General features: G+C 39.8%; 1 protein-coding gene across 3 annotated transcripts in view; it reads left to right on the forward strand.

Moving 5' to 3' along the window:
- Nucleotides 1-19,455, forward strand: part of ABCD3 (ATP binding cassette subfamily D member 3) — an 88,499-nt gene extending 69,044 nt beyond the window's left edge. For 2 of the 3 annotated variants that reach the window (XM_054721404.1, XM_028152327.2), the window contains 7 exons: nucleotides 2,882-2,959; nucleotides 3,061-3,126; nucleotides 3,221-3,310; nucleotides 3,707-3,826; nucleotides 11,927-12,031; nucleotides 14,595-14,651; nucleotides 17,895-19,455. In XM_054721404.1, coding sequence (XP_054577379.1) covers nucleotides 2,882-2,959; nucleotides 3,061-3,126; nucleotides 3,221-3,310; nucleotides 3,707-3,826; nucleotides 11,927-12,031; nucleotides 14,595-14,651; nucleotides 17,895-17,972 — 594 coding nt within the window. In that variant the 3' untranslated portion in view covers nucleotides 17,973-19,455. Of the gene's footprint in view, nucleotides 1-2,881; nucleotides 2,960-3,060; nucleotides 3,127-3,220; nucleotides 3,311-3,706; nucleotides 3,827-11,926; nucleotides 12,032-14,594; nucleotides 14,652-16,111; nucleotides 16,156-17,894 lie in introns of all 3 variants that reach the window. The other variant, XM_054721405.1, reaches the window with a different exon arrangement.
- Nucleotides 19,456-26,035: the final 6,580 nt, after the last annotated feature.

Genomic DNA, 26,035 nt, shown 5'->3' on the forward strand with positions numbered 1-26,035 from the left:
AGAGCAGACAGGCACCCAGCTCCCCCACTTTTGATGGTCTGCGGCAGGACGTGAGTTCGCTGCCCCAGAGGCCCCTTCTGTTCCGCAGCACAGCCATGGCACAGACGCTGAGCTCGCGCTGCTACTGGCGACGCGAGCTCAGCATCCCACTGGCCCAATCAGCTACCCCGGCCACCCCGAGTCCCGCCCCCTGCGCCTCCCGCTGGCCCAATCGTGGGCATAGCAGAGTGATGGTAATTTACATATTACCATTTTATTAGGTAGGATATGCTGCATTTTGTTCATTCATTCTCTTGGGTCACTTTTGTTTTTTTTTTTTTTTTTTTTTGCTATAATAAAAGCCTTAAGTGACCATTATGGCGGAATGACCAGAACGACCAGTCGCTATGATGCACATTGACCATGGGGGTGGGGGGCAGATGCTCAACTCAGGAGCTGCCCCCTGGTAGTCAGTGCGTTCTCACAGGGGGAATCCCGCTCAGCCAGAAGCCGGGCTCATGGTGGGGTGTGCAGTGGTGGTGGCGGGAGCCTTTCCCACCTCCATGGCAGCGCTAAGGAGCAGTGAGCCGAGCGGTAAGGAGCAGCGAGCAAGCGGGTGGTAAGGAGTGAGGGGGTCCAGGACTGTGAGAGGGATGATCACCTGCCAGCTCCTGAACTGCAAGAAGGTGCAGGCCCGGCTGAGGGGACCCCGACTCTCCTCACTCCCCCAGTGCACGAATTTTGTACACTGGGCCTCTAGTTATGAATAATACAAATGGTTCTCCATTTCATCAGAGCAAAAGCCTTCAAAAATCCTTTCAATGGCTTACAATGCCCTGTAGGGTTTGCCTGCCACTATCCTGTCCTCAATGCTTATCTCTCTGAGCTCATTTCCTACTACTATTCTGCTCATTTTTCTTTAGCCAAATCAGTCTCCCTTCTTCTTTTTTAATAGAACAGGTACATTCCTGCTTCAGTGCCTTTGAATCAGCCTTTTGTGGTAGGGTTAGTACTAGAACAATCTTCCTCTAGATAAATTCCTAATCCATTCCTTCTTTCAGTATTTGCCCAGTTGCCTGCCCTGACCCCTTTAAAAATGCAACCTCCCTCACCACTCCCTAATTTCCTTACGTTCTATTTTTTCTCCATAGCACTTATTTTCGAACATTATTTAATTAGCTTATTTATTATGCACACTTATTGTATGTCTCTCCCACTAGAATGTAGGCTGGTAAGGGGAGGGTTTGGGTTTTTTGTTTGATTGTTTTGGGGGGATGGTTTTGGTCTCTCTTTTTTTAAATGTAGCTCCATTGTCTAGAACAGAGCCTGACACTGAGAATTTAGTAAATATTTATTGAATTAAATAATAGGAACCTAGAGCGTCGGCCTGCGGACTGAAAGGTCCCAGGTTCGATTCCGGTCAAAGGCATGTACATTAGTTGCGGGCACATCCCCGGTAGGGGATGTGCAGGAGGCAGCTGGTCGATGTTTCTCTCTCATCGATGTTTCTAGCTCTCTATCCCTCTCCCTTCCTCTCTGTAAAACATCAATAAAATAAAATTAAAAAAATCATAATAATAGGAACCTGAAGCTCAACATTTAAAAAAAATGTCTAAGGTAGGTGCCACAGCTCGGGTAACGCCTTCCTCTTCACCTTCGTTGTCCCCCTTCCTCCTGTGTACGTTGCTGTATGATGTTATGTGCTAGGTCAGTGGTCGGCAGACTCATTAGTCAGCAGAGCCAAATATCAACAGTACAACGATTTAAATTTCTTTTGAAAGCCAAATTTTTTAAACTTACACTTCTTCTAACGCCACTTCTTCAGAATAGACTCGCCCAGGCTGTGGTATTTTGTGGAAGAGCCACACTCAAGGGGCCCAAGAGCCGCATGTGGCTCGCGAGCCGGAGTTTGCCGACCACGGTGCTAGATTATAACCCAGGTTTTCTGAATCTTCACAGGGTTGAAGATTAACACAAGACTGCAAGCTTAGAACTTAGCCAGATTTTTACATATTCTTATTTAACTTTATGTTGTTGCAGACCAGTTTGGTGGCACTTGCAAATAGTTATAATGCATATATACTTTGATCCAACACTTATTTCTAAGAATCTGATATATAGAAACATATTTCACTAGTGCATAAATTTGCTCACTGTCTTGGAGGTTCATTGCACTATTACCTAAAAGAGTAAAATAAAATGCAGACAACCTAAGTATTTAAATAAATTATAACACATCGTTAATAAAGGATACACTGCAAGCATTAGAAAAAAGAATGGAAGGAATCTGAATATACTGACCTGGAAGAATATTTATTATATATTGTTAAATGATAACAAATGTAGGATATATATGGTACAGTTCCATTGTTTTTTTAAGAAAGATTGGATAGCATAGGAAATATAGTCAATGATATTGTAATAATTATGTGCCAGGTGGGTACTGGAAATATTGGAGAATCACATTGTGAAGTATATGATTATCTAACTACTATGCTATATACCTGAAATTAATAGAAAATAATATTGAATGTAAACTGTAATTGAAAAATAAAAATTAGAAAAAAACATACATATTGATTATTTTCAAGAATTCTCAAATTTTTAAGCTTTAGCTCTTTGTATTTGGTTGAGATTAAGTTGATAATATCAATAATGATTTTTAAATTAAAAAGTGAGTAAAATTTGAAAGTAAACAAAAATGAAGGGTCCCTTCAACCATACCCTCCACTGCTTCTATTTGGTATTACATTTGTAGATAAAACAGAAAGCTTATCGTTAGCAAAGAACGTTTGGACTCTGAGGAAATGTTCATAGTTTACAGATTCACTCTAGTTCATTTACTTCATTTAATTAAATTAAATCTGTTAAAATTATTCATTAATTCATAATTTTCTTTCAGGTTCGATCTGGGGCCAACGTTCTAATTTGTGGTCCAAATGGATGTGGGAAGAGTTCACTTTTCCGTGTTCTTGGTGAAGTAAGTACAAATTGGCCTCAAATTTTGCAGTTTTATTTTGCCATATGATCTACCACATTGTGAAATTTACTATTGCTCATTCCACTTCTTTCCTTTTATAGTTATGGCCTCTTTTTGGAGGACGTCTAACTAAACCTGAGAGAGGAAAGTTATTTTATGTTCCTCAGGTAAGACCTTGAATTATTTTTTAACCTTTAATTTAAAGATACTTTTACTTATTGCTTAAAAATTTACTTCTAATGAATTTTGATCTGTTATCAGAGACCTTATATGACCCTTGGGACCCTTCGAGACCAAGTGATATATCCAGATGGAAGAGAAGATCAAAAAAGGAAGGGGATATCTGACCTAGTATGTAATGGTTTATATCCCAGAACTGCTGAAAATAATCTGTTGAAGGTTCTTTTTCTTAACCAGTTACGTACTTTTAATGCCAGGCAGTTTAATCCCAACCTGTAGAGCTTTTAAAGCTTTGACAGTAATTATACTTTCCAAGTTGAGGTAAGATGTTAACCACTTTGCGTAAATCTGACTCTTGAGTGTTTAACCTTGTTTACAATATTGTTTATTTTCTCATTGTCCTGTCCTTTAATTATGTACAATAGTATCCTCCTTAAGCTGCTAGATATATTTTGCCAAGATTAGTATAGATAGGATTATAGTGATTTTAGTTTAAAAAATAAAGCAAGATAGAGAATGTTAGTATATTATTAGGCTTGATTTCACCTTTAATCATTTTTCTGAAAGGTACTGAAGGAATACTTAGACAATGTCCAGTTGGGTCATATCCTTGAACGCGAAGGAGGCTGGGACAGTGTTCAGGATTGGATGGATGTGCTCAGTGGTGGAGAGAAGCAAAGAATGGCAGTAAGTATACTCTGAAGACATTGCACAAAAATGCACCTATTTGATTAATCAAGGCACACATTTTTACTTTCATATTTTTAATGGCAATTTTTATAGTATAGGTTAGTTTAAATAATAATAAAGGTGCTTGAAAGTAACTTGCATGTAAATTTGAAATTCTGAAAGATTTTGAGTTTTCCTGTGAAAGTAAAAACAATTATATACCATTAATCCATTTTTTGTAAAAGTTGAGGAAACTTTGTACCATGTTGGTCTTGGGACATATAGTAATTATGGTTGGGTTATGAGATCTCGTTCAGTATCTTTTCCCTACAGACATCTCTTTGTCTTACTCAGGCTATTCTTTGAAGTAGCTGAAGATATTAGAGGTGATCAACCCTAATTTTATTATTTTATTCTTTATTCTGTTTTTGCCCTTTCCCTCTGTCATTATATATATCCTTGTGTCAGGGCTTAGTATCTGCTACCTAATGTTATTTAGATTTTAAAGTTTTGTTACTATAAAAAAGCAGTTGAGAGGAACTTATCCCTAATCAAACGTCACTATAGAACAGTAATATTAAAAGTATACTTTGAGTACTCTGTTAAGAGGGATCACTTTTAAAGAGTCATTTTCTAATGGAATATATCACAGTTTGAGCAGATACAGAAGAATTTTTCTTTCCAGAATATTAGTCTTGTGGAAGTTAGAGAAAACTGCAGCCAAGGAAAGACAACAAAAGAAATGGCTTATTGCATTCTTTCTTATTCAGTATCTTCAGGTTATATTCTACCTTCTTGTTGCCTCCTACCCCCTGACATTGTTGTTTTTTCCAAAATCATACCCATCCTATGCAAATGTAATATCAACCTAAGTTGTGATTTGTTTGGCTAGTGCTGTAATATAAGTATAATTTGGACTGAAGAATGAACTATAAACAAAAGAATAGGGAGATGACAGCGATACTCAGAATGGAAATTGGGCTGAAGGAGTGAAAATTTGAAGTGATTGGGCATTTCTTGAATCAATGGATGGCTATAGGAATAACTACAAGTCAAAACAAATTTAAATTTCTGTACTATGACTTCAAAGAAAATGGGAGGATAGTCAAGATTTATAAATGGACACAATGGAAATTCAGGGGGAAAAATGTGCATAACTAATGAATCCTGTGTGTGTGGTATAAAGGTACAGAAGGGATAGTTTTTATTGAAGACAATGCAAGGCCTCGAGTCAGAGGATATCTTACAGAGTAAATGAATGGGGCCTTAGCCAGTTTGGCTCAGTGGATAGAGCATCAGCCTGCGGACCGAAGGGTCCCAGGTTCGATTCTGATCAAGGGCACATATCTCCGTTGCCCAGGCCTGGGCCCTGGTCAGGGCACGTGCAGGAGGCAACCAATTGATGTGTTTCTCTCACATCGATATTCTGTCTTTCCTTCTCTCTTCCACACACTCTAAAAATCAGTGGAAAAATATCCTTGGGGGAGGATTAACAAAACAAACCAAACAAGTAAGGGTGTGGGGAAGGAATCCTGTAAAGCCTGTTGGACAGTGATAGAGTTGTTAGGAAAACGGAGAAAGCTCACCCTTGGCACTGCTGTATGACCGTGCCATTCACGGTATGTTCTGTGTGGGCCAATGTCTGGAGAATTGATCAGAAGTTTAAAAGACAGCATATTGTTTTACTACTTTCAAAGGGTTTGTGGCGAGAAAGAAAAGGCGAATGTAACAAATATTAATATTGATGAAGTTAGGTGAAGTATGTATATTCATTTTACTATCTTTCATTTATTTGGTAGGATTAAAAATTTTCAAAGTAAAAAGTTGAGTGAAGACAAGACAGTTTTTATAAATTATAAAAATTTACATTCATAAATTATAAAAATTATAATTTTTGGAAGAACAGACTTGAAATGTTTAACCACCTAAAATAAAATAGCGAGTTTGTAAGAGTGAAGGTTTGTGTAGAACAAATGAACCAAAGGAATTTTGGGCAAGGAGAGTTAGGGTTTGAATGTGAGGGAATGGAATAATACTATTGAATAATAGAAGGTCTGGTGACAAACTTCTAAAAGTTCCTTTAGTATAAATGTAGGGAAATGAGATTATTATCCCATTATTTTAATAGTAAGAAACCTAATTTAATAATGGTATAATTCCCACAGAGCTTGGTATTAGCCAAGTGTCTGCCCTTATAATCTAGTTAGCACATGGGTGGGGAACGTGTGGCCCTCAGGCTGTACAAGGCCTGTGAAATAATTTGTTCTGGCCTTGCCAAGGCATTAGAGGTGAGTTAATTAAATATTTGACCAAACATAGCAGGCTCTTTTAAATATATTTTTATTGACTTCAGAGAGGAAGGGAAAGGGAGAGAGAGAGAGAGAGAGATAGAGAGAGAGAGAGAGAGAGAGAGAGAGAGAGAGAGAGAGAGAGAGAGAAGAAACATCAATGATAAGAGAGAATCATTGATTGGTTGCCCTCTGTACATCCCCTACTGGGGATCGAGCCCACAACCTGGGCATGTGCCCTTGATTGGAATTGAACCTGATACCCTTCAGTCCAAAGGCCAATGCTCTATCCACTGAGCCAAACTAGCTAAGGTGAGCAGGCTAATTTTTAACCAAAACCGAAACCATCCCCACAAGCCATGATATTTTGAATTTAATTGTGTCTATAGACACTTATGGTGTACAAAGGGTTAAGTCAATGCTTTAGTATGACCTGAAAATGATGTTATAAATATCCAAATGGCCTTTGGCAGAAAAAAGGCTTCCCACTCCTATGTTAGGAGATCCAAATATTTTCAACTAACTGTAATACAAGGCAGTATATAGCTACCAAAAAAGTGGACTGGGAAAATAATGAGGAAAAGTAGATTGTGAATGGCAGATCCTGTTTAATTCTTCCAGCAGCCCTGTGAAGTAAGGTACAGGCAAGGGTAAGACTTGGCCAGCCCAAGCACCCATATATCTCCTGAATGGAGATTTGAGATTCAGGTGCAGGTGACTCTGACACCAGCACTCTTGCTCTTAACCAACATATTGTAGTTTTCATTGTGCAGGTGGGCGTCTTCCCGGTTCTCTTCTCTCATTGCCCCTTGACATGGAGAGAAATGTCTCAAGTGACATTTCCTTTCAATGAAGTGACATTTCCCTTCATTGCACCCATTTGGGCCCAGCCAGCATCAGCCAGCATTGTTCCACCTAATATTATAAATTGACTTATCTTATTTCTCTGACTGATAGTTAACCTTCCCACTCCACTATTTTTATTCTTGTTTAGTAATGGGTTTTCTTACTGTGAATTAGAAAAATATGCATATGTTAGAAAAGTTGAGCCCTAACCGGTTTGGCTCAGTGGATAGAGCGTCGGCCTTCGGACTGAAGAAAAGTTGGAACATTTATAAAATTATGAGAAGGGCAAAACCTCCTTACGAGCAATACCACTGTCATAAAAATTTTAGTGACTTTTTAATCCATTTAATTACAAAATATTTTCTTTTGCCTAATTGTAAACTATCCCCCTTCAAACTCACTGTGATTTCTTAAATATTAACCACTCCCTCCTCTTACAATTGATCAGTTCTCTCTTGACTGTCTCCTTTCCTTCCTGGTACAGACCTAATAATCCAGGGCCTGGCTTGGGGCCTAGCACATAGGTATTCAGGAGGTTTTTCTTCAAGGAATAAACAAATGACTTCTTCCCCTTAACTTCCTTCCCCACTTTTTGTTTCCTCATATTACATGAATCCCAACCCAAGAGCGGTCATCTGCCTTGGCATTTTCTGTGCATAGTTCTGAGCACAGCAGAAACAGTCAGAGTGGTATGGGTTGGTGCCACCCCACTGCCATGGTTTCCAGGCCCACAGAGGCTCGTAGCATAGCTTGGCAATCATTTTACTCTTTTTTTGCCCCCTCTCTTATTTTTTTGTGATAATTATTTAAAAACCACCAACCTCAGGCTTCCTACACTATTATCTTACTCCACCACTCTCAGCAAGATAATGCTCCTCCTGCTTTTAACAGAAAAAGAGAAGCTGCTGAGTGAAATGACAGCTAACTCTTACTGAATGCTTAATAGATGATAGGCAACATGCTAAGCACTTTACACAGGATATCTCATTTAATTCCCACAAGTCCTTCGAGATGAGAATGATTGAATGCCCCATTTTACAGAAGAAATTGAACTGTAGTACAATTAAGTAGGTTGCCAAGCAAAGACAGCTAATAAAAACTAAAGCTGGTGGGGGTGGGGTGGCTTATCAAGCTCAGGCAGCAGTGTGACTGCAGTATTCATAAGGATGGGGCAAAAGTACGTTTACAGTTGTTTGTATGGAAAATTAATACAATAATAAATAATAATACAGGAATAAACTCTGTGATTCACGTACTCACAACTGTAAACCTACTTTTTGCCCCACCCTGTATTTATTCACTTTATAGTCTTGTATTGTGGTATCAAGTAGCTGACAGCATAGTGGCAGAGACATACATGAGAAAACTTCCTTATAATGTGGTAAGTGTGGTGAGGAAAGAATGCAAAAAGTTCCATGAGAACACAGAGGAGGGGCATTTGTGCAATGCCTTCAAATAATCACTCCTCTTAATTAACTGCACTGGGCTGTCCTGACCTTCCTACTTCTACTGTCAATGGAGAGTATGCCATCCTTCATCTTGAAAAAAGCTAAATGCCTTTATCGGTGTTTTTGGACCTTTTCTCCTCTGACTTTATCACATCCCTTTCTTTCAGTTATATAGGCATCTATACACACACTATTTAATCTCTTGTAGCTTTTTCTTTCAAAAAGAAATTTTCAGGGCTCTTTGATCTAAAAAGCAAACTTGTATCTATAATATTATCAACAATCTTATCTAATAAAGAGGGAATATGCGAATTGACCCTCACACCATAGCCAAGATGGCGGCGCCCACAGCCAATAAGGAGGGAATATGCTAATTGACTGCCCCACCCTCAAAGATGGCGGTGCCCACAGCCAATAAGGAGGTATTATGCTAATTGCCACACCCTCAAAAATGGCACCCACAGCCAAGAAGAAGGGAATATGCTAATTGACTGCCACGCCTTCAAAAATGGCAGCACCCAGTCCCCTAAGCCCTGCTGGGGTAGCAGGTGCGCGGCAAGGCCGGGCCTACCCCCAGGCGGGCCTGGCTGCTCCATTCGCCTGCCTCTGGAGTCCCCCGGTTCCCTCAGGCCCCCAGCCACCCAGGGCCAGCCTGAGGCGCAAGCAAGCCTTGGATGGCGGCTGCCCAGCCACCCCAGGCAAGCTTCGAATGGTGGCTGCCCAGCCGCCCAGGACTGCCCGAGGCTCAGGTAACCAGGGCCGGCCAAGGCTTGCACTGCTGGCAGTGGCAGCAGTAGAGGTGTGATGGAGTGTCACCTTCCCCTGATCGCCGGGTCGCCTCTAGTAAAATATATATTAAATAAATAAAAAGCAAACTTTTCTTTCTCTGTACATCTGAACTTGATAATTTATACTTGCTGCTTCCCCTTCCTTACCTCATACAAATAGGTATAAACCCCAATAAATCTGTTTTATATGTTTTAGTCATTCATTTATCCACTATTTTAATGTTTCTTATATATAAAGTGTTCGGTGTACAGTATTAAATAAAATGGGGTCTCTGCTTATGTGAATATTCTAGCTTAGGGAAGTAGACAAAGAAACAGATAACATACAAGTCAGAATCTATGAAGCGCTACAGAGATGTTATAGAAGAGACCCATTTGGGTTGACAGGGTGGGTTGTTAGAGAAGATGACATTAGCACAGTGATGGCGAACCTCTGACACGCGTGTCATTGCCATTTCTGTTGACATGCGGCCGCTGAGGCGGCCGCATGCTGAGGATGAAACATTTATGTTATTTAAACTATAAATATCGCGAAATAATGTTTTTTCCTCAAAGGGACACACTACCCAAGTTATGCTCAGTTTTTTGGTGAAGTTTGAAACACTGAGCTCAAAAGGTTGCCCATCACTGCATTAGCAGAAATTTGAAGGATGCCAAAAGCTAAGTAAGACGTTTGAGACATAAGGAAAGAGACATGTGCTAAGTCTCTAAGTCTAAAGCCTGAGACTAGACCTTGTGTTCTGATAGGCAAGAGCAGTCAGTGTTGACTGGAATGTGGAGGTTAGACAGTGAGTAGGAATAAGATTGTGCAGGGCCATGTAGGCCACGGTAAGGAATTTGAGTTTTATTTTAAGTGAAATGGAAATTGTTAAATGGTTTTAAGCAGAAGTGAAATTCTTGTTTTGCATTTCTGAGATCCTCTCTGGTGACCTGGAGAATGGATTGGAGACTTATTTGTGGTCAGATGATTGTGTTCTGGGCTAAAGGTATGATTGTGGAGATGGGGGAAGAGTGAGTGGACTATACATGCACTAGGATTTACTCAAGTAGACTAAAAATGAGGGATGTGAGGAGGTAAAAGGAGGGAGGAGAGAGAGGACAGGAAGAACTCATGGCTTTCTCGCTTGAGCAACTATCTGATAGTGTCATTTTCTGAAATGTTTAAGATTGGGAGTGATGGATGAATGCATTTTAAGGGGAAAATCTAGGAAATCTATCTGAGTTTTAGATTTTTTAAGTCTAAGAGTCCTGTGAGATATCCAAGTGGAAAGATCAAATAGGTATTTTTATATATCAGTCGGGAAATGAGAAGATGAAGTATGAATGAGAGATATGTATTGGGTGTTTACAAATGTACATAATATTTGAAATCATGAGATTTGATGAGAACACTTAGGGAGATACAATATAGGAAAAAGAGAATTAGCCCAGAGGAACCCCAACATTTTTTTAAATTTTATATTATTTATTGTTTAAAGTATTACCTGTAGTATTACATATGTCTCCTTTCCCCCTTTTGAGCTCTCCCTGCTTATATGCATGTATACAAGTCCTTTGGTTGATCTCTTACCCCCACCCTCCCCTGCCTTCCCTCTGAAGTTTGATGGTCTCTTCGATGCTTCTCTGTCTCTGGATCTATTTTTGTTCATCGGTTTATGTTGTTCATTATATCCACAAATGAGTGAGATCATGTGATATTTATCTTTCTCCAACTGGCTTATTTTGCTTAGTGTAATGCTCTCCATGTCCATCCATGCTGTTGCAAATGGTAAAGAGTTATTTTTACAGCAGCGTGGTATTCCATTGTGTAGATGTACCATAGTTTTTTAATCCATTCATCTGCTGATGGGCACTTAGGCTGTTTCCAAATCTTAGCTATTATAATGCTTAAGTGGAAGATGAAATGCTGGAAAAGAAACTGAGAAAGCAGCCAAAGAAGTGTGAAAAAACTTCAGGTCATGGTTTCACTGACACTTTCTTAAGAAAGAGGGAGTGGTTACCTGAGTTGACTTTTGCAGAGAAGATAAATTGGGCAAGGATAGAAAAGTGTCCATTGGTCCAGCGACATGGAGATCATTGTTAGGGGCAAATGACGAATTGGAATATCTATTAGACAAAGGATCAGAATAAATAATTCCCAGAAAATAAAACACATATCTAAAGTAAACATGAGAAAATGTTCAGCATTTCTGCTAATCAAAGAAATGTAAGCTATAACAATCTTGATGTTAATTTTTACTTACAAAATTAGCAAAGGCTTTAAAAAATGAACAAGCCGATGAAACAGGTGCACAATTGGTGGGAATATTAATAATTAATATTGACAATGTAATATTAATGGGCATTACTTAAGCAACAGAACATTTAAAGATAGACATATTTTTGTACCTGAGCCATTTATAAGTCTAAATTCTAAGATTTGGTTAAAATAGGTATCCTTTAATCTTGTGTACAGAACTTCTTTTAATATTAGTTGAAACTATACTTCACCTCATAATCAGTCCTGATAGTTTTGTTTTACTCTGACCAGTATTTTCCATGCATTATATTTCTGTCTTTGTTCAAGAACACAATAGAAACAACTAGGTTTATTTATATAGCTTTCATTTCTGGGAAATAGATTTCTTGAGTTAGAGTAATTTTCATACTTGCTTTATAAGACTGTAAGTACATACTTAATTTAAAGTAAATCTATTTTAGCTTATTAACTTCTGCAGGTGATTATGTAAAATATTTCTTTTGCTTCAGATGGCAAGATTATTTTATCATAAACCCCAGTTTGCCATCTTGGATGAGTGCACCAGCGCAGTGAGTGTGGACGTGGAAGGCTACATCTACAATCACTGTCGAGAGGTAAGGGGACAGGTTTGCAGTGTGAGGGTCCATGTCCTCCTTTCTGCTCTACTCTGTGTCCGACCAAATAGCTACCCAAAGAGAAGATTCCAAGTCATTAAGTAACAAAATTACTATCAAAGAAGATAACTCTCTTTAGCAAGGACTTTAATGTGATTATAGATATAAGAAAAAGTAAATGAATTCTGTATATAATTCTCTTTAGCCACATCTTAGATATGACACCAAAAATATATTTAAATTTATTTTTCTTTTACTTCATTCCCTATATTAAGAGTTAATAAACTGGTATATTTTTAATTTGTTCCATGAACTTTACCTAAATATGATTTGTGGGTTTTTTTGTTTGTTTTTTTTTTAATCAAGGAAAATGCAACAGTAGTCATTTGGCAGCTTTAATTTATCTATTTTTTTCCCTCTGGCCTAGGCAGTATCTTACCAAAGCCTTTTCTGGGGCTATCTACATTGGTTCCATTCTATTCAGTAGTCTCAGTTGTTTTTTTCCTGTGAGAGATTATCACGAACATCTATACAAAATTTGGAGCAAAATCCAACAAGAATTGATATAAGTACAGAGTCTTTTAACATTTTGTAACTGTTCTTTGGGAGTTTATCCTATCTAATAAACGGGTAATATGCAAATTAACTGTCACTGCATCACAAAGATGGCAGCGCTCAGTCCTCTCAGCCCCACTGGAGTCCCCCAGTCCCAGGGGGCAGCCGCTGAGAGCTGGCAGCGTGAGCGGCCTGGCGGAATGCTTGCTTCATTGATTGACATACTGATGAAAGAATATATTTGTTACATTCATCTTTGTAGGGAGATTTTAACTACTGATTTTGTTTCTTTAATGATTTGTTTTCTATTTTTGAATAAGTTTTGGTCATTTATAATTTTTTATGCATTTGTGTATGTAGATTTTCAGATTCATAGGTATTAGAGGTGTTGGTGGTATTCTCTTACACATAAAACCAGATAGTCTCTATTTGGTCAGTGATACAGAGGTCCTTTGCTGGTAACTTTGATCATGTGATTTCCTTTGTCTAGCCATAGCCTCTAAGTCCCCACATGAGATGTAGTTCTGTTTTGTATCTTGACTTTAGTAATTCTGTTATAAACAGTGCCTTACCAAGTCAAGTTCTAACTTAATTATTGTAGAATCATGAAATGATAAATGAGCTTTCAGAAGTCAGATAATTGTTGTACTGTTGAAATTTATGCTTATTAACAACTGATATATAATATGCTTATTTTGTCCTACAGTTTCTAACCAACTTGAGAACCCTTCCATGTGGCAGCTAAACTTAAGACGTTTTAAGTGATATTACTTTATATCATCACTTCATACAGCAGACATGTAAATACAACATTAGGCACTTAAATCTCATGATTGAAGTGATCCAGAATATACTTAACGCTGATTTTTTAAAAAATTATCACATGACAATAAGATTTAGAACTTATGATGGAAGGTTCCTGGATACAAATAATGATGTACAGCAGGATTTCTCAGTCTCAGCTCTGCTGACATATTGGGCTGGATAATTTCTTAGTTGTGGGATGCACCACAGGCTGTTTGGTGGTGTCTTTGGCCTCTGCCTGTTAAATGTCAATAGCACTCTCAGTCGTGACAATCAGAAATGTTTATGGACATTGCCAATTGTCCTCTAAGAGACAAAATCACATGCAGACACCACCACCTAGTTGAGAACCACTGATCCAAAGCAATTAGTTAAATTAGTGTTGTTGTTTTTTAAATCTGAAGTTCAGATATGTGGAAGCTTATTTGCAGTCTAAATCCAGTAAGTTTTTATAAAACCAAAAGATTTTTCATTATTTTCTGGCAAGCTTACTGGGTAGCCAAACCTGGCCTGAACTAACAAAAGGTACTTAAACTCCTTTAACTATCTCACTGTCACTGTCCACATGTGTTGCAATAGAAACATTCATGTGTTTATATATAGAATTTGTCCCAGAACCCTCTGGGGCTGGTAAATACTGCATTTCCAAAATCTGAATTCCAAGACACATTCCAAAACAGCGTTTTCCAAAAAGGATGATGTCTCTGTATTTAAAAAGCAAATTGACTATGGATAGAACTATATTGCTTTAATTTTCCTGATCTTGACCTTTTGCGATTTCTATCATTCTTATACTTTTTTCATGTATTTTTCACAATACATAGAAAATGTGCTAGGATATATATTTTTCTGCCCCAAACAAAATAATACATAATGCTAGTACCTGTTAGTTTTTTTTTCCATAAAGAACTTTACTGATATCTGTTCATTTTTATTATGTGGTTGATGGCCTATGCTTTGTATTACCTTGAACATTTGGCATCGATTGTAATTATTTTCTCTTTGACATTGATTTTTTTTAACTATAGCTACTAAAGACCATCATCTTAATATCTTAAATCAGCGGTCACCAAGCGGTGGTCCGCAGACCACTGGTGGTCCGTGAAGTCCGAAAGGTTGGCGACCGCTGTCTTAAACTATATAGAGTAGTTTAAATTGTAATCTATGTTATTGGTATAAACATAAGTCATTTTCTTTATAATAGGTTGGCATCACCCTCTTCACTGTGTCTCATAGGAAGTCTCTTTGGAAACACCATGAGGTTTGTATTTCTTACATTTTCTTTCTTTTTTCTTTTTATCCTCACCCAACGATATTCTTTCCATTGATTTTTAGAGAGTAGCAGTGAGGGAAGGGGAGAGATAGAGAGACAGAGAGAGAGAAACATCAATGTGAGAGAGACACATCAATTTTTTGTCTCCCGTATGCACCCCGACCAGGACCAGGGATCAAATCTGCAACCCAGGTACGTGCCCTTGACTGGAAATCAAACCCAAAACCTTTCGGTGCACAGACCAATACTCTAACCATCGGGCCACATGGGTCAGGGCGGTTTGAGATTTCTTGGAGTATATTCCTTTATATACATAAACCTTAAGGGGAAAGGTTGATTCTGTTTCAGTCTTATAAAATGAAAGAGGATTTCCTTAAATATTATTGTAATTGTCAGTTTTGAAATCTATAATATATATAAAAAATCCCTTGTTATATACAGTGAATATTCAAAAACCAGTTAGTTGTTCTCCAGTTTTAGGTATCACTATCTACACTAATAAAAGAGTAAGATGCAAATTGACCGTACCTTTGTGACGCCCACCAGCCAATCAGGAGTGAGTATACAAATTAACCCAATAAGGATGCCGGGTTAATTTGCATACGCAGGCACCGAGTGGCCAGGGGCGGGGCAGGACACAGGTGTTCTGCTCCACCCCAGCCACTCCGGGCCTCTGTGCAGCATGGGAAGGCGGAAAGGTGACTCCGCCAGAGTGAAGGCGGTGCTGGCAGCCAAGGGAAGGAAAGCCCGTTCTTGCACGAATCTTCATGCATCAGGCCTCTAGTTATATAATAACTGACTAAAATTTGCTTAATTTTATCACAGCTGTGGCCAAGTAAACTTTTTCTTACCATCCAGTATTAGCAGAAGGGGAAAGAGTCTTCAGAAGGATTAGATCCCAAAAAGTCGAGGGACACTTTTAGTGGAGATCAGCATGACAGGAAACTGAGTGTTGTCAGCTATGTGAATCATTGCACTGTGATAAAGTAGAATTCATTAGGTAGTCACCACAATTTGCAAATGATTCACATTTGCTGATATCTACACTGTGCAGATATCTTATTCTTGCCATTCCAGCAGTGCCACTCTCAGGATGGCAGGCAGTTCTTTTCAACTCTTAGTATAAAATGCTCAAACCCTAAAAATAAACCCAGTTTAATTCACTTTATTATTATTCTTTACTATATGTTTTTATTGATTTCACAGAGAGAAAGGGAGAGGAAGAGAGAGATAGAAACATAGTGATGAGAGAGAATCATTGATTGCCTGCCTCCTGCACACCCCCTACTGGGGATTGAGCTGGCACCCTGGGCATGTGTCCTGACTGTGATCTCCTGGTTCATGGGTTAATGTTCAACCACTGAGCCACACCAACCGAGCTCATTTTATTTCCTTCTTTTTTTCTTTCCCCTTCCTGCTTTCCTTATTTTTCCTTCCTAAAAATACAGAAAATTTAAGTAAAAGAAAGGGTCTGAGAAAAGTTGGGACAATGGTAAGCATATCTTATCCTATAAAATACACTGCTGTTTGAGCACCTTTTGTGTCAAGTACTGGGCTTAGTGTCTGAGGGATACAGAGTACTATCTTTACCTGCAAGAACCTGTAGTTTAGATCAGTGGTCGCCAACCGTGAGGTCCAAAAGTTTGGCAACCACTGGTTTAGATGACAGTGTGCAAATGATAAAATGAGCATGGGACTGAAGTCAGAAAACCTGGGTTCAGACACCACTGTTTCTGGCATCAATTGCTTCCTTTGTGTAATAAAGTTATTGACTCTTACCTGCCTGTCTCATAGGTTACCTTGAGGACCAAAGAAACAGCCTATGTGAAAGTACTTCCTAAGGCGTAGTGAAATTCTGTATAGCTGTGTGACTTTTAAACATAGTTTTGCCCTGGCTGGTGTATCTCAGTAGTTGGAGCATCGGCCCTGGCAACGAAGGTCCCCGGGTTCAATTCCCTGTCAAGGGCACGTACCTGGGTTACAGGTTCAATCCTTTGTCCCAGTTGGTTTGTGTGGGAGGCAACCTATCAAAATGTCTCTCTCACTTAGGTGTTTTTCTCTCTTCTTCTCTCTCCCCCCCTTTTCTTCTCTCTCCCCCTCTCTCTTTAAAAATCAATGGAAAAAAATATCCTCAGGTGAGGTTTAACAACAACCAAAGGTAGTTTTTATCTTATGGCATTATAATTTGTCCATATTTTCATGAATTGAATGAGAGATTGAATAACTAGAAATCAAAGCAGTTTAAATGATATCCAAGCCTTTGTATTTTCTTTTTTATTCCCACCCGAGGATGTGTTTATTGATGTTAGAGAGAGAGGACGGGGGCGGGGTGGGGGAGAGAAAGAGAGAAACATCAATGAGTTGCCTCTCATATGTGCTCCAACTGGGGATTGGATCCACAACCTAGGTACCCTGATCGGTAATCGAACCCACAACCTTTTGGTACATGGGATGATGCTTCAATCAAATGAGCCACCCAGTGAGGGCAAGTCTGTGTTTTCTTAGAAGTTCATAAACTTAATAGGACAGTGAATGGTCTTGGGTTTTACCTCTCCTTGTCTTCTGGATATATGTATAGATAACTAGCAAAATAACCTTCAGGCCAGTACCATGTGAAGGAGGGGTGACAGGAAGAACAGCAAAGTTAGAGCCAGAATAGCTAAGAAATAAGTATGGAAAACAGAAGTCTTTTCTGTCAATGAAAAGCCACTAAACAGAAGGTTTTATTAACCATTGTCCTGAGTCTCTTCATTGGATGGGAAATATAGGGAGAGCTCTTTTCTTCCTCTGGCAAATAAAAAATAAACAGGAAGCCTTTGGTTAGCGGTTCCAGGATGACCTCGGAAACATCATTCCAGAAGCATGAAAGGCTGTCGGATTGAACAGACTGGCACTTGCTGCAATTTGACCTATGGTAGCTCGGGCCCTGGGTTGTAGAAACATTCTAATTTGTGGGGTGCTTCTATATTTGGTTCCTTTAAATAGTGAGGAAGTCTGGTGTTTTAATTACAAGCAGAGTTATATTGTTGCTATTTTTTAAAAGAATAGATTTCCTTGTTTAGTCTTACCTTGAGAGCTGTATGCGTTTCTGTGTATCAGCTTTTAAGAATTTAAGCTTAGTTGCTTAAAATAATCATTTCTAATCATTTACTTGTATAATTATCTCTACATAAGTTCTTGACAAGAAGGAAATTCTCTTAGTTATTGATTTTCCCCCCTTCTTTCCCACAGTACTACCTGCATATGGATGGCAGAGGCAATTATGAATTTAAACAGATAACAGAAGATACAGTTGAATTTGGCTCTTAGAATCCAGAGAACTGTACCCGCTTTGATGAAATAATTACAGAACACACTTAGAAATGCAAAGTACATTGTAAAATAAAGTTGAGCTTTTTTTAAACCAAGCAGCAAATTAACTAAATATAAAATAATCGAGAACAAGTTGTTGAAACATTTAATATTATGTAGGATATTGCTAATTGTGTATATGTTGGTTTAATTATTAATATGTACTAAGAAGGACCTTATTCTTGTGGTTGAAAAACTGCCTAAGTTAACTTGGGCTTAAATCAGTGTCACCTGATTCCTCTTGGGATATAAGCCATTGAAAGTCAGCTAATTTGACTCATGGCTTTGTCTTTTCCTTGAATGAAGAACCCTGTTTAAAACTGGGGTCATCACATGTCCTGTTCTAACAAGATAGTTTTGAGTTTAATTTTCTTGTGCCCCTGATGGGGGGAAGCAAACCAATCATAGTGTATTATCAAAATGTACAGCATCATTGCTTAAGAGCATTTATTACACGGCGGCAGATTTCTTTAGCTGCCACGGTTATACTCATTCCTTGTATATGTCCTGGGGTACATTTGACTCCAGGAAAGCCATTTGAATTACCTTTGGCCAAATCATAAATGTGTCCCTCTCAATCTTCAGTGTTGAGTTGTTTTAAGGGTTTTTACAAAAAGTATACCCAGTCTTGCTTACAAAAGGTGGTTACTATGTTTCACACTTATTCTTCCCAGTGTTTGAGATATTAAAAACACAAAGTCTTTAAATGTAAGTTTAAGGTCTTAAAAGATGTTTAGATTTTTTAAAAGAATTGGGACGAATTTGTGTACATTAAAACCCATTCATTAGAAGTGTGGTGGTTACATGGTGTGAAACTCCAAATGAGTCAGGAATGCACTACATGAACGAACACACTGAGTATGCAACATTATCACTGCCTTTGACTGTGATTTTATGTTTAAAAAATGTTATAAAAATATTATGCACATGGTTGAATTATGTTCCCTAGGTACTGTTTTATCTCCATGAATTTTTCATAGCTTTTTAATATTTGGGTTATTATGTTGAACTACCCTAAGAGAAATTGATTTCACCTTACCAGACCATCATTAATGACCACATATATTATTTGCACAGGGAGAACTGAAACTGAATATTATAAATAAGCTAGATATTAAATCAGTCTTATCAAATGGGGGTTCAGAAAGGGACATTCTTTATTCTTGTTTCTCCATAACTGGTTTTGTTTTGTTGGAGAATTAATTATAAGAATTATCAGCTACTAATGTAAAACTTGATGAACTGATTCCATAAAACATAACATTCAGTTTTTACCACTCTCTTTAACAAACTTGTATACTTAATTTCTGTTCAGATTTTTTTAAAAAATCAGATATTCTATACACCCTTTGCTTGTTCTTTTTATTCTGGTATCTAAATAATGGGTAGTTCATACAGCCTGACTTGAAAAACACACAAATAAATTAACATTCAGAAAGCCTTTTTTGCACCCAATGTCTCTTTTTTTGAAAAGTTGTGTCAAATGTGGTTTTAATGAAATTAATTTGTCTTTTAGAAAAGCCTGTTAAAACCTTTATTGTACCTGACAGATGCTACCAAATAGCCAGGAGACCTTAAAATATATTACTAGCCCTGGGAAAGATTTTAAGGCATTCGGGAAGTTTGAGATTTTCAAATTTCTAGATTGCCCCAAACCTTCTAATAGCTGCCTCCCAATTCCCTCTATAGTGGATTCTTACTATTAGGATTGTTTTCTTTCTTTTTTAATTTAACAAATTTTAAAGCACCTCACCACCTGAGTCATGGGGAGGCGCCTCCTGGAGAGTCACAGTGCACAGTAACAGAAGGTGTTTCAACCGCGTTCCCCAAGTGACGGACCACGGAGCGTTGTCTCCCCGTAATTCCTGTGAGCATTTTGTATAAATTGCACAGGAAAATGGAAGTTTAATCTGAAGGATAAACTCAAGAATAAGAACTTCCATCCTTGAGCAACACACTGCATATTATGTATTCTGTGTTGCATACCAAGCTTCTGCTTTTTATGTAATGAGAAAATCAGGATGTAAGCAACTAAGATTGTTTGCTATGCATTAGCGGAATAAATGTGCCTAGGGTTTGCTACTGCAGGGGAGGCAGAAGTTTACTTCTACCCTCTTCGGGTTTTTGGCTGGGCCTGCAAATTAAATTGACATAAAACAGATTAACAGGAAAAAGTCATGAAAGTTTAGTTTTATGTGAAACGAGCCCTCATGAGTATATGAAGACCCAAAGAAGTGGCAGAACCTAAAGGCTTTTTTATACTAGGTTGAACGAAGACAGGCAGTTGTGGGAAAGTAAACTGTGAGGAGGCTGAAGAAAGGTAAGAATTCTTTTAATCAGGTTTGTGTAGAATTCTGAGTGTCAACATCCTGTCCTTGGTGTTACGAATGTTACTTCTAGCCGAAACCGGCTTGGCTCAGTGGATAGAGCGTCAGCCTGCGGACTCAAGGGTCCCAGGGTTCGATTCCGGTCAAGGCATGTACCTTGGTTGCGGGCACATCCCCAGTAGGGGGTGTGCAAGAGGCAGCTGATCGATGTTTCTCTCTCATTGATGTTTCTGGCTCTCTATCCCTCTCTCTTCCTCTCTGTAAACAATCAATAAAAAATAATAAAAAAAAAAGAATGTTACTTCTGGTGCAGGAGGGCATCTTCCCTGTGGGGGTTTTATTTCCTGTTTTCAGGAAGAAAAAGGAAAGTCGGAGTGCTCCTCTTTCACCTGCTGTTTTTATTTTATTTTAAGTGCCTTTAGCTCAAGTAAGCCAAGGTGGCATATTTTGGGGTGGCATATTCTGCCACCCTTCACCTCCTTCCTCATTTCTTAATGATTAACATTTGGCTTTAAACTGTGGAGATATAGCATCTATCATTTTCTTATATAATTTTTTAATTTTAAACTTAGTGTTTAAAACTGTAATTTGCCTAAAAACAATGAATTTTCTTCTATCAGAAAGACTTTAGCATCATTAGTTGTAGGAAACTTTACATTTTTACCTACATCGGTAATTTTTTCCTTTGTGAAGAATTGAAATGTTTTGATCTATAAACATATGCATGTCACTTAAAAAATATCTAATACCAAAAATTACTGAAAAGCAATCCTTTCCCACTCACCAGGACAACCATTCTTAACTTTTAATTGTTTTGTGGTGATTACTTTTTATTTTTAAACAATATGCTAGCTATTTCTTGATTTACCAGTTTAGACATTCCTATTACCCATATTTCTGCTTCATCCCCCACATATAGTTAAGTCATTTAAAAAAATTTGCAAACACTTTTTAAAAATACATATTTTTTATTGATTTCAGAGAGGAAGGGAAAGGGGAGAGAGAGAGAGAGAAACATGAATGATGACAGAGAATCATTGATCAGCTGCCTCCTGCACACCCCACATTGGGGATCAAGCCTGCAACCCAGGCATGAGCCCTTATCAGGAATCGGACTGTGACCTCCTGGTTCATAGGTCAACGCTTAACCACTGAGCCATGCTGGCCGGGCAAAATTTGCAAACATTTTATTGTACTACTGGGGGCCCGGTGCACAAAATTCGTGCATGGGTAGGGTCCCTAAGGCCTGGCCAGCAATCGGGGCCAATCTGTGGGGTGACCGGTGGGGCGATTGGGGGGCCCCCACTGGCATCCGCCTTGGCTGGCCTGGCACAGCCCGCTCATTGGTCCCGCCCCCCGCCGCCACCGCTGGTAGGGGCCTGCAGGCTGGGGGCAGGTCCTGCTTTGAGCGTCTGCCCCCTGATGGTCAGTGCGCATCATAGCTACAGTTGTTCCGCCATTCAGTCCATTTGCATATTAGGGTTTTATTATATAGGATAATACATACGCAGAAAAGCCCATAAACCTTAAGCTAAATAAGTTTTTAGAAAGTGCACATTCTCATTACCGCCCCCCCCCCACAATCAAGAAATCACTGTCTCACCTCAAAGGCCTCCCTCTGATCGTTTTCCAATTATTAGCCCCCAAAAGCCATTCTGACTTTTATCACATAAATTAGTTTGCCTATTTTTGAACACCATGTGTACTAGACACCCTTTTGTGTATGGCTCCTTTCCCTTGACTTACCCTCAACTTATTGAGACTGATCCATGGTAGATGTGGCAAGTGTTCCTTCACTTTTATTGCTCTATCATATGATAGGCCATATGGGATTCATCTTACCAATGATGGACATTGGGTTTTCTGGAGCGATAATGAATAGTCCATATAAACGTTCTTATGCATGTCTTTGGTGCACACATATGCATTTTTGAAATGAAACATGTTCAGCTTTGTTATGTGCTGCCCAATTGTTCTCCAAAGTTAGTACTGTTTCTACACTCTACCATAAATGTATGAGAATTCCAGTCTTCCTAGTCCTTGCCAACGCTTGGTATTGTGAGTGGGTTTATTTTTTATTTTATTTTATTTTTACTTATGTATTTTTAGCTATCAACAGTAAGTTATTGTCTTCATTTTGCATTTCCCTGATCAGTAATGAGCTTGAACTCATTTCATGTTTATTGGTCATTTGTATATCCTCTTAAAAAAGAAGGTTGGGAAACTAAGGAGAAAAACAAATGGGACTACATCAAAATCAAAAGCTGTTGCACAGCAAAAGAAACCATCAACAAAATGAAAAGGGAGCCCACTGTATGGGAGAACATATTTGCCAATGACACATCTGATAAAGGGTTAGTTTCCAAAATATATAAGGAACTCATACAATTTAACAAAAGGAAGACAATCCAGTTAAAAAATGGACAAAGGACCTAAATAGACACTTCTCCAAAGTGGGCATACAGATGGCCAAGAGCATATGAAAAAATGCTCAAGTCACTGATCATCAGAGAGATGCAAATTAAGATGGCAATGAGGTATCTCCTCACACCTGTCAGAATGGCTGCCATCAACAAATGACCAGTGCTGGCAATTATGTGGAGAAAAGGGAACCCTAGTACACTACTAGTGTGAATACAGACCTGTGCAGCCATTATGGAAAAGAGTATGGAGTTTCCTCAAAAAATTAAATATGGAACTGTTATGTGACCCAGTGATCCCACTTCTAGGAATATATCCTAAGAAACCCAAAATACCAATTAGAAAGAACGTATGCACCTCTATGTTCATAGTAGCGCAATTTGCAATAGTTAAGATCTGGAAACAGACCAAGTGCCCATCAGTAGATGAGTAGATAAAAAAGCTATGGTACATTTACACCATGCAGCAGGTGTAAGGATCTGTTAACCTTTGAGATAGCATGGAAGGATCTGTTAACCTTTGAGATAGCATGGAAGGACCTGGAGAGTATTATGCTAAGTGAAATAAGCCAGTCGAGAAAGACAAGTATCACATGATCTCGCATGTGGAATCTAAAAAACTTGAACAAAATAGATCCAGAGATAGAAACATGGAACAGACTGTGAAATCTCGGAGGTCAGGAGTGGGTGGGAAGAGATCAAAGAGCTTGAATGCATATATGCATAACCCATGGACATAGACAATAGGATGGTGAAGGTCTGGGTCAGGGGTCAGGGTGGGCTAGAAGGGCTCAATGGGGGGAAAAGGACATATGTAATACTTTCAACAATAAAGATTTAAAATATAATTTAAAAATGTTTTTAAAATTTGTATCCATTTTAGAGAGGAAGGGAGAGGGAGAAACATCAATATGAGAGAGAAACATCATCCATTGGCTGTCTCCTGCACACCTCCTACTGGGGATCAATCCCGAAACCCAGGCATGTGCGCTGACTGGAAATTGAACCAACAATCTTTTGATGCATGGGACCACGCTCAACCAACTGAACCACATTGACCAGGGCTGTATATTCTCTTTTTTGAAGTGGCTATTTAAATCTTTGGGCCCCCTTTTATAAATTGTCCCAAAATATCAACATTTTTATATATTCTGGATATGAATCCTTTGTTAGATAAATGTTCTAGAATCAGACAATGATAAAAAAGATCAATCCAACAATTACACACAAAAATAGCAAAAACCCACATAAATACTTCAACATAGTAACCAACTTGATTTAATTGACCTAAGTGCCTTGTAACTACAGAATTCTTTCAATTCCCGAACATGATATGTCCCTCTGTTTAGTTAAGACTTATTTAATTTCTATCAGTAATCTTTTGTCATGTTCTGTATAGAGGTCTTATGTATCTTTCATTAGCTCTATTGCTAGGCATTTGATATTTGTTGATTCTAGTGTAAATTGTATCTAACATTTCATTTTCTAATGGTTGCTACTGAATAGAAATGTGGTTAATTATCCTATCTAATAAAAGAGTAATATGCAAATTAATCATCACTGCGCTACACCCACAAGCCACGCCCACCAGCCAATCAGGAGCAGGTATGCAAATTAACCCAACCAAAATGGCTGCAGCCACGGAGCGAGCAGGAGGCTTGGGTTTCCCCGGCGATGGAGGAAGCCAAGCTTCCCCAGCCCTGGCCTGCCTTGGCCTCCGCTCAAGGCTACAAAGTTTCAATTATAGAAGCTAAATAAATCCCAACAAAAATGGCTGCAGCCACGGAGCAAGCAGGAGGCTTGGCTCTGCTCAAGGCTACAAAGTTTCAATTATAGAAGATAAATAAATCCCAGATCCCAGGGCCTCCGCTTGGGTTGCCGGAGGGCATGGCTGGCCTGCAAACCACCACACGCCCCTTGCCCATGCTGCTCCACACCCCAAGGAAACCCCCACCATGATCCAGGACACCCTTCAGGGCAAACCAGCTGGCCCCCACCCGTGCACCAGGCCTCTATCCTATCTAATAAAAGAGTAATATGCAAATTGACCATCACTCCAACACAAAAGATGGCTGCCCCCATGTGGACACAAGATGGCCACCACAAGATGGCCAGCAGGGGAGGGCAGTTGGGAGGGACCAGGCCTGCAAGGGAGGGCAGTTGGGGGCAATCAAGCCTGCAGGGGAGGGCAGTTAGGGGTGACCAGGCTGGCATAGGAGGGAAGTTGGGGGCAACCGGGCCTGCAGGGGAGGGCAGTTAGGGGTGACCAGGTCTGCAGGGGAGAGGGCAGTTAGGGGCAAACAGGCTGACAGGGGAGCAGTTAGACATCAATCAGGCTGTCAAGGGAGTGGTTAGGGGGTGATCAGGCTGGCAGGCAGAAGCAATTTAGGAGCAATCAGGAAGGCAGGCAGGTGAGCACTTGGGAGCCAGCAGTCCTAGATTGTGAGAGGGATGTCTGACTGCCCATTTAGGCCCGATCCTACCGGGATCGAGCCTAAACAGGCAGTCGGACATCCCTTGAGGGGTCCCAGATTGGAGAGGGTGCAGGCTGGGCTGAGGGACACCCCCCCTACCATGCACGAATTTCGTGCAACGGGCCTCTAGTTGTAATAATAAAGGCCCAGTGCACAAATTCGTGCACAGGTGGGGTCCTGCGGCCCAGCCCCAATCAGAGAAGATTGGGGCTGGGCCTGTCAGGAGGAGGAGATGGTGGGAGGTTGGCTGGCTGGCCTGCTCCAATTGGGGCCCAATCAGGGCTGGGCCAGCTGGGGGTAGGGGCTGTGGGCAATTGGCCGGCAGGCCCCAACCCTGATTGGGGTGGTGGGCCCAGTTGGTGGCAGGGCCGGCCTTGGGGAGGGGCTGTGGGCAGTGGGTTGGCTGGCCCCACCCCCGAATTGGGGGGGCTGATCGGGGGCCAGCAGCCTGGGGGAGGTGCCATGGGTGATTAGCTGGCCGGCCCTGCCCTTGATTGGAGTGAGGGGTGCCGATTGGGGGCGGAGCTGGCTGAGGGAGGGGCTGCAGGCCGATTGGGGTGATGGGGGCCCATTGGGGGTGGGGCCAGCCAGGGGGAGGGACCACAGGAGGTTGGCTGGCAGGCCCCACCCCCTGATGGGGTCAGTTGGCTGGCCACAGTGGGCAACATATCGCCCGGTCTTTCCGGTTGTTTCGGGGGTCCGGTCGATGGCTTTTTATATACATAGATTGATCTTCATGACGAGTGTGTTTGCCAAGGACAGTCCTGTAAATAGCTCGCCCACATGCTCTTTATAGTGTG

The sequence above is a fragment of the Eptesicus fuscus genome, chromosome 9, assembly GCF_027574615.1.
Source record: "Eptesicus fuscus isolate TK198812 chromosome 9, DD_ASM_mEF_20220401, whole genome shotgun sequence".
Lineage (NCBI taxonomy): Eukaryota > Metazoa > Chordata > Mammalia > Chiroptera > Vespertilionidae > Eptesicus > Eptesicus fuscus.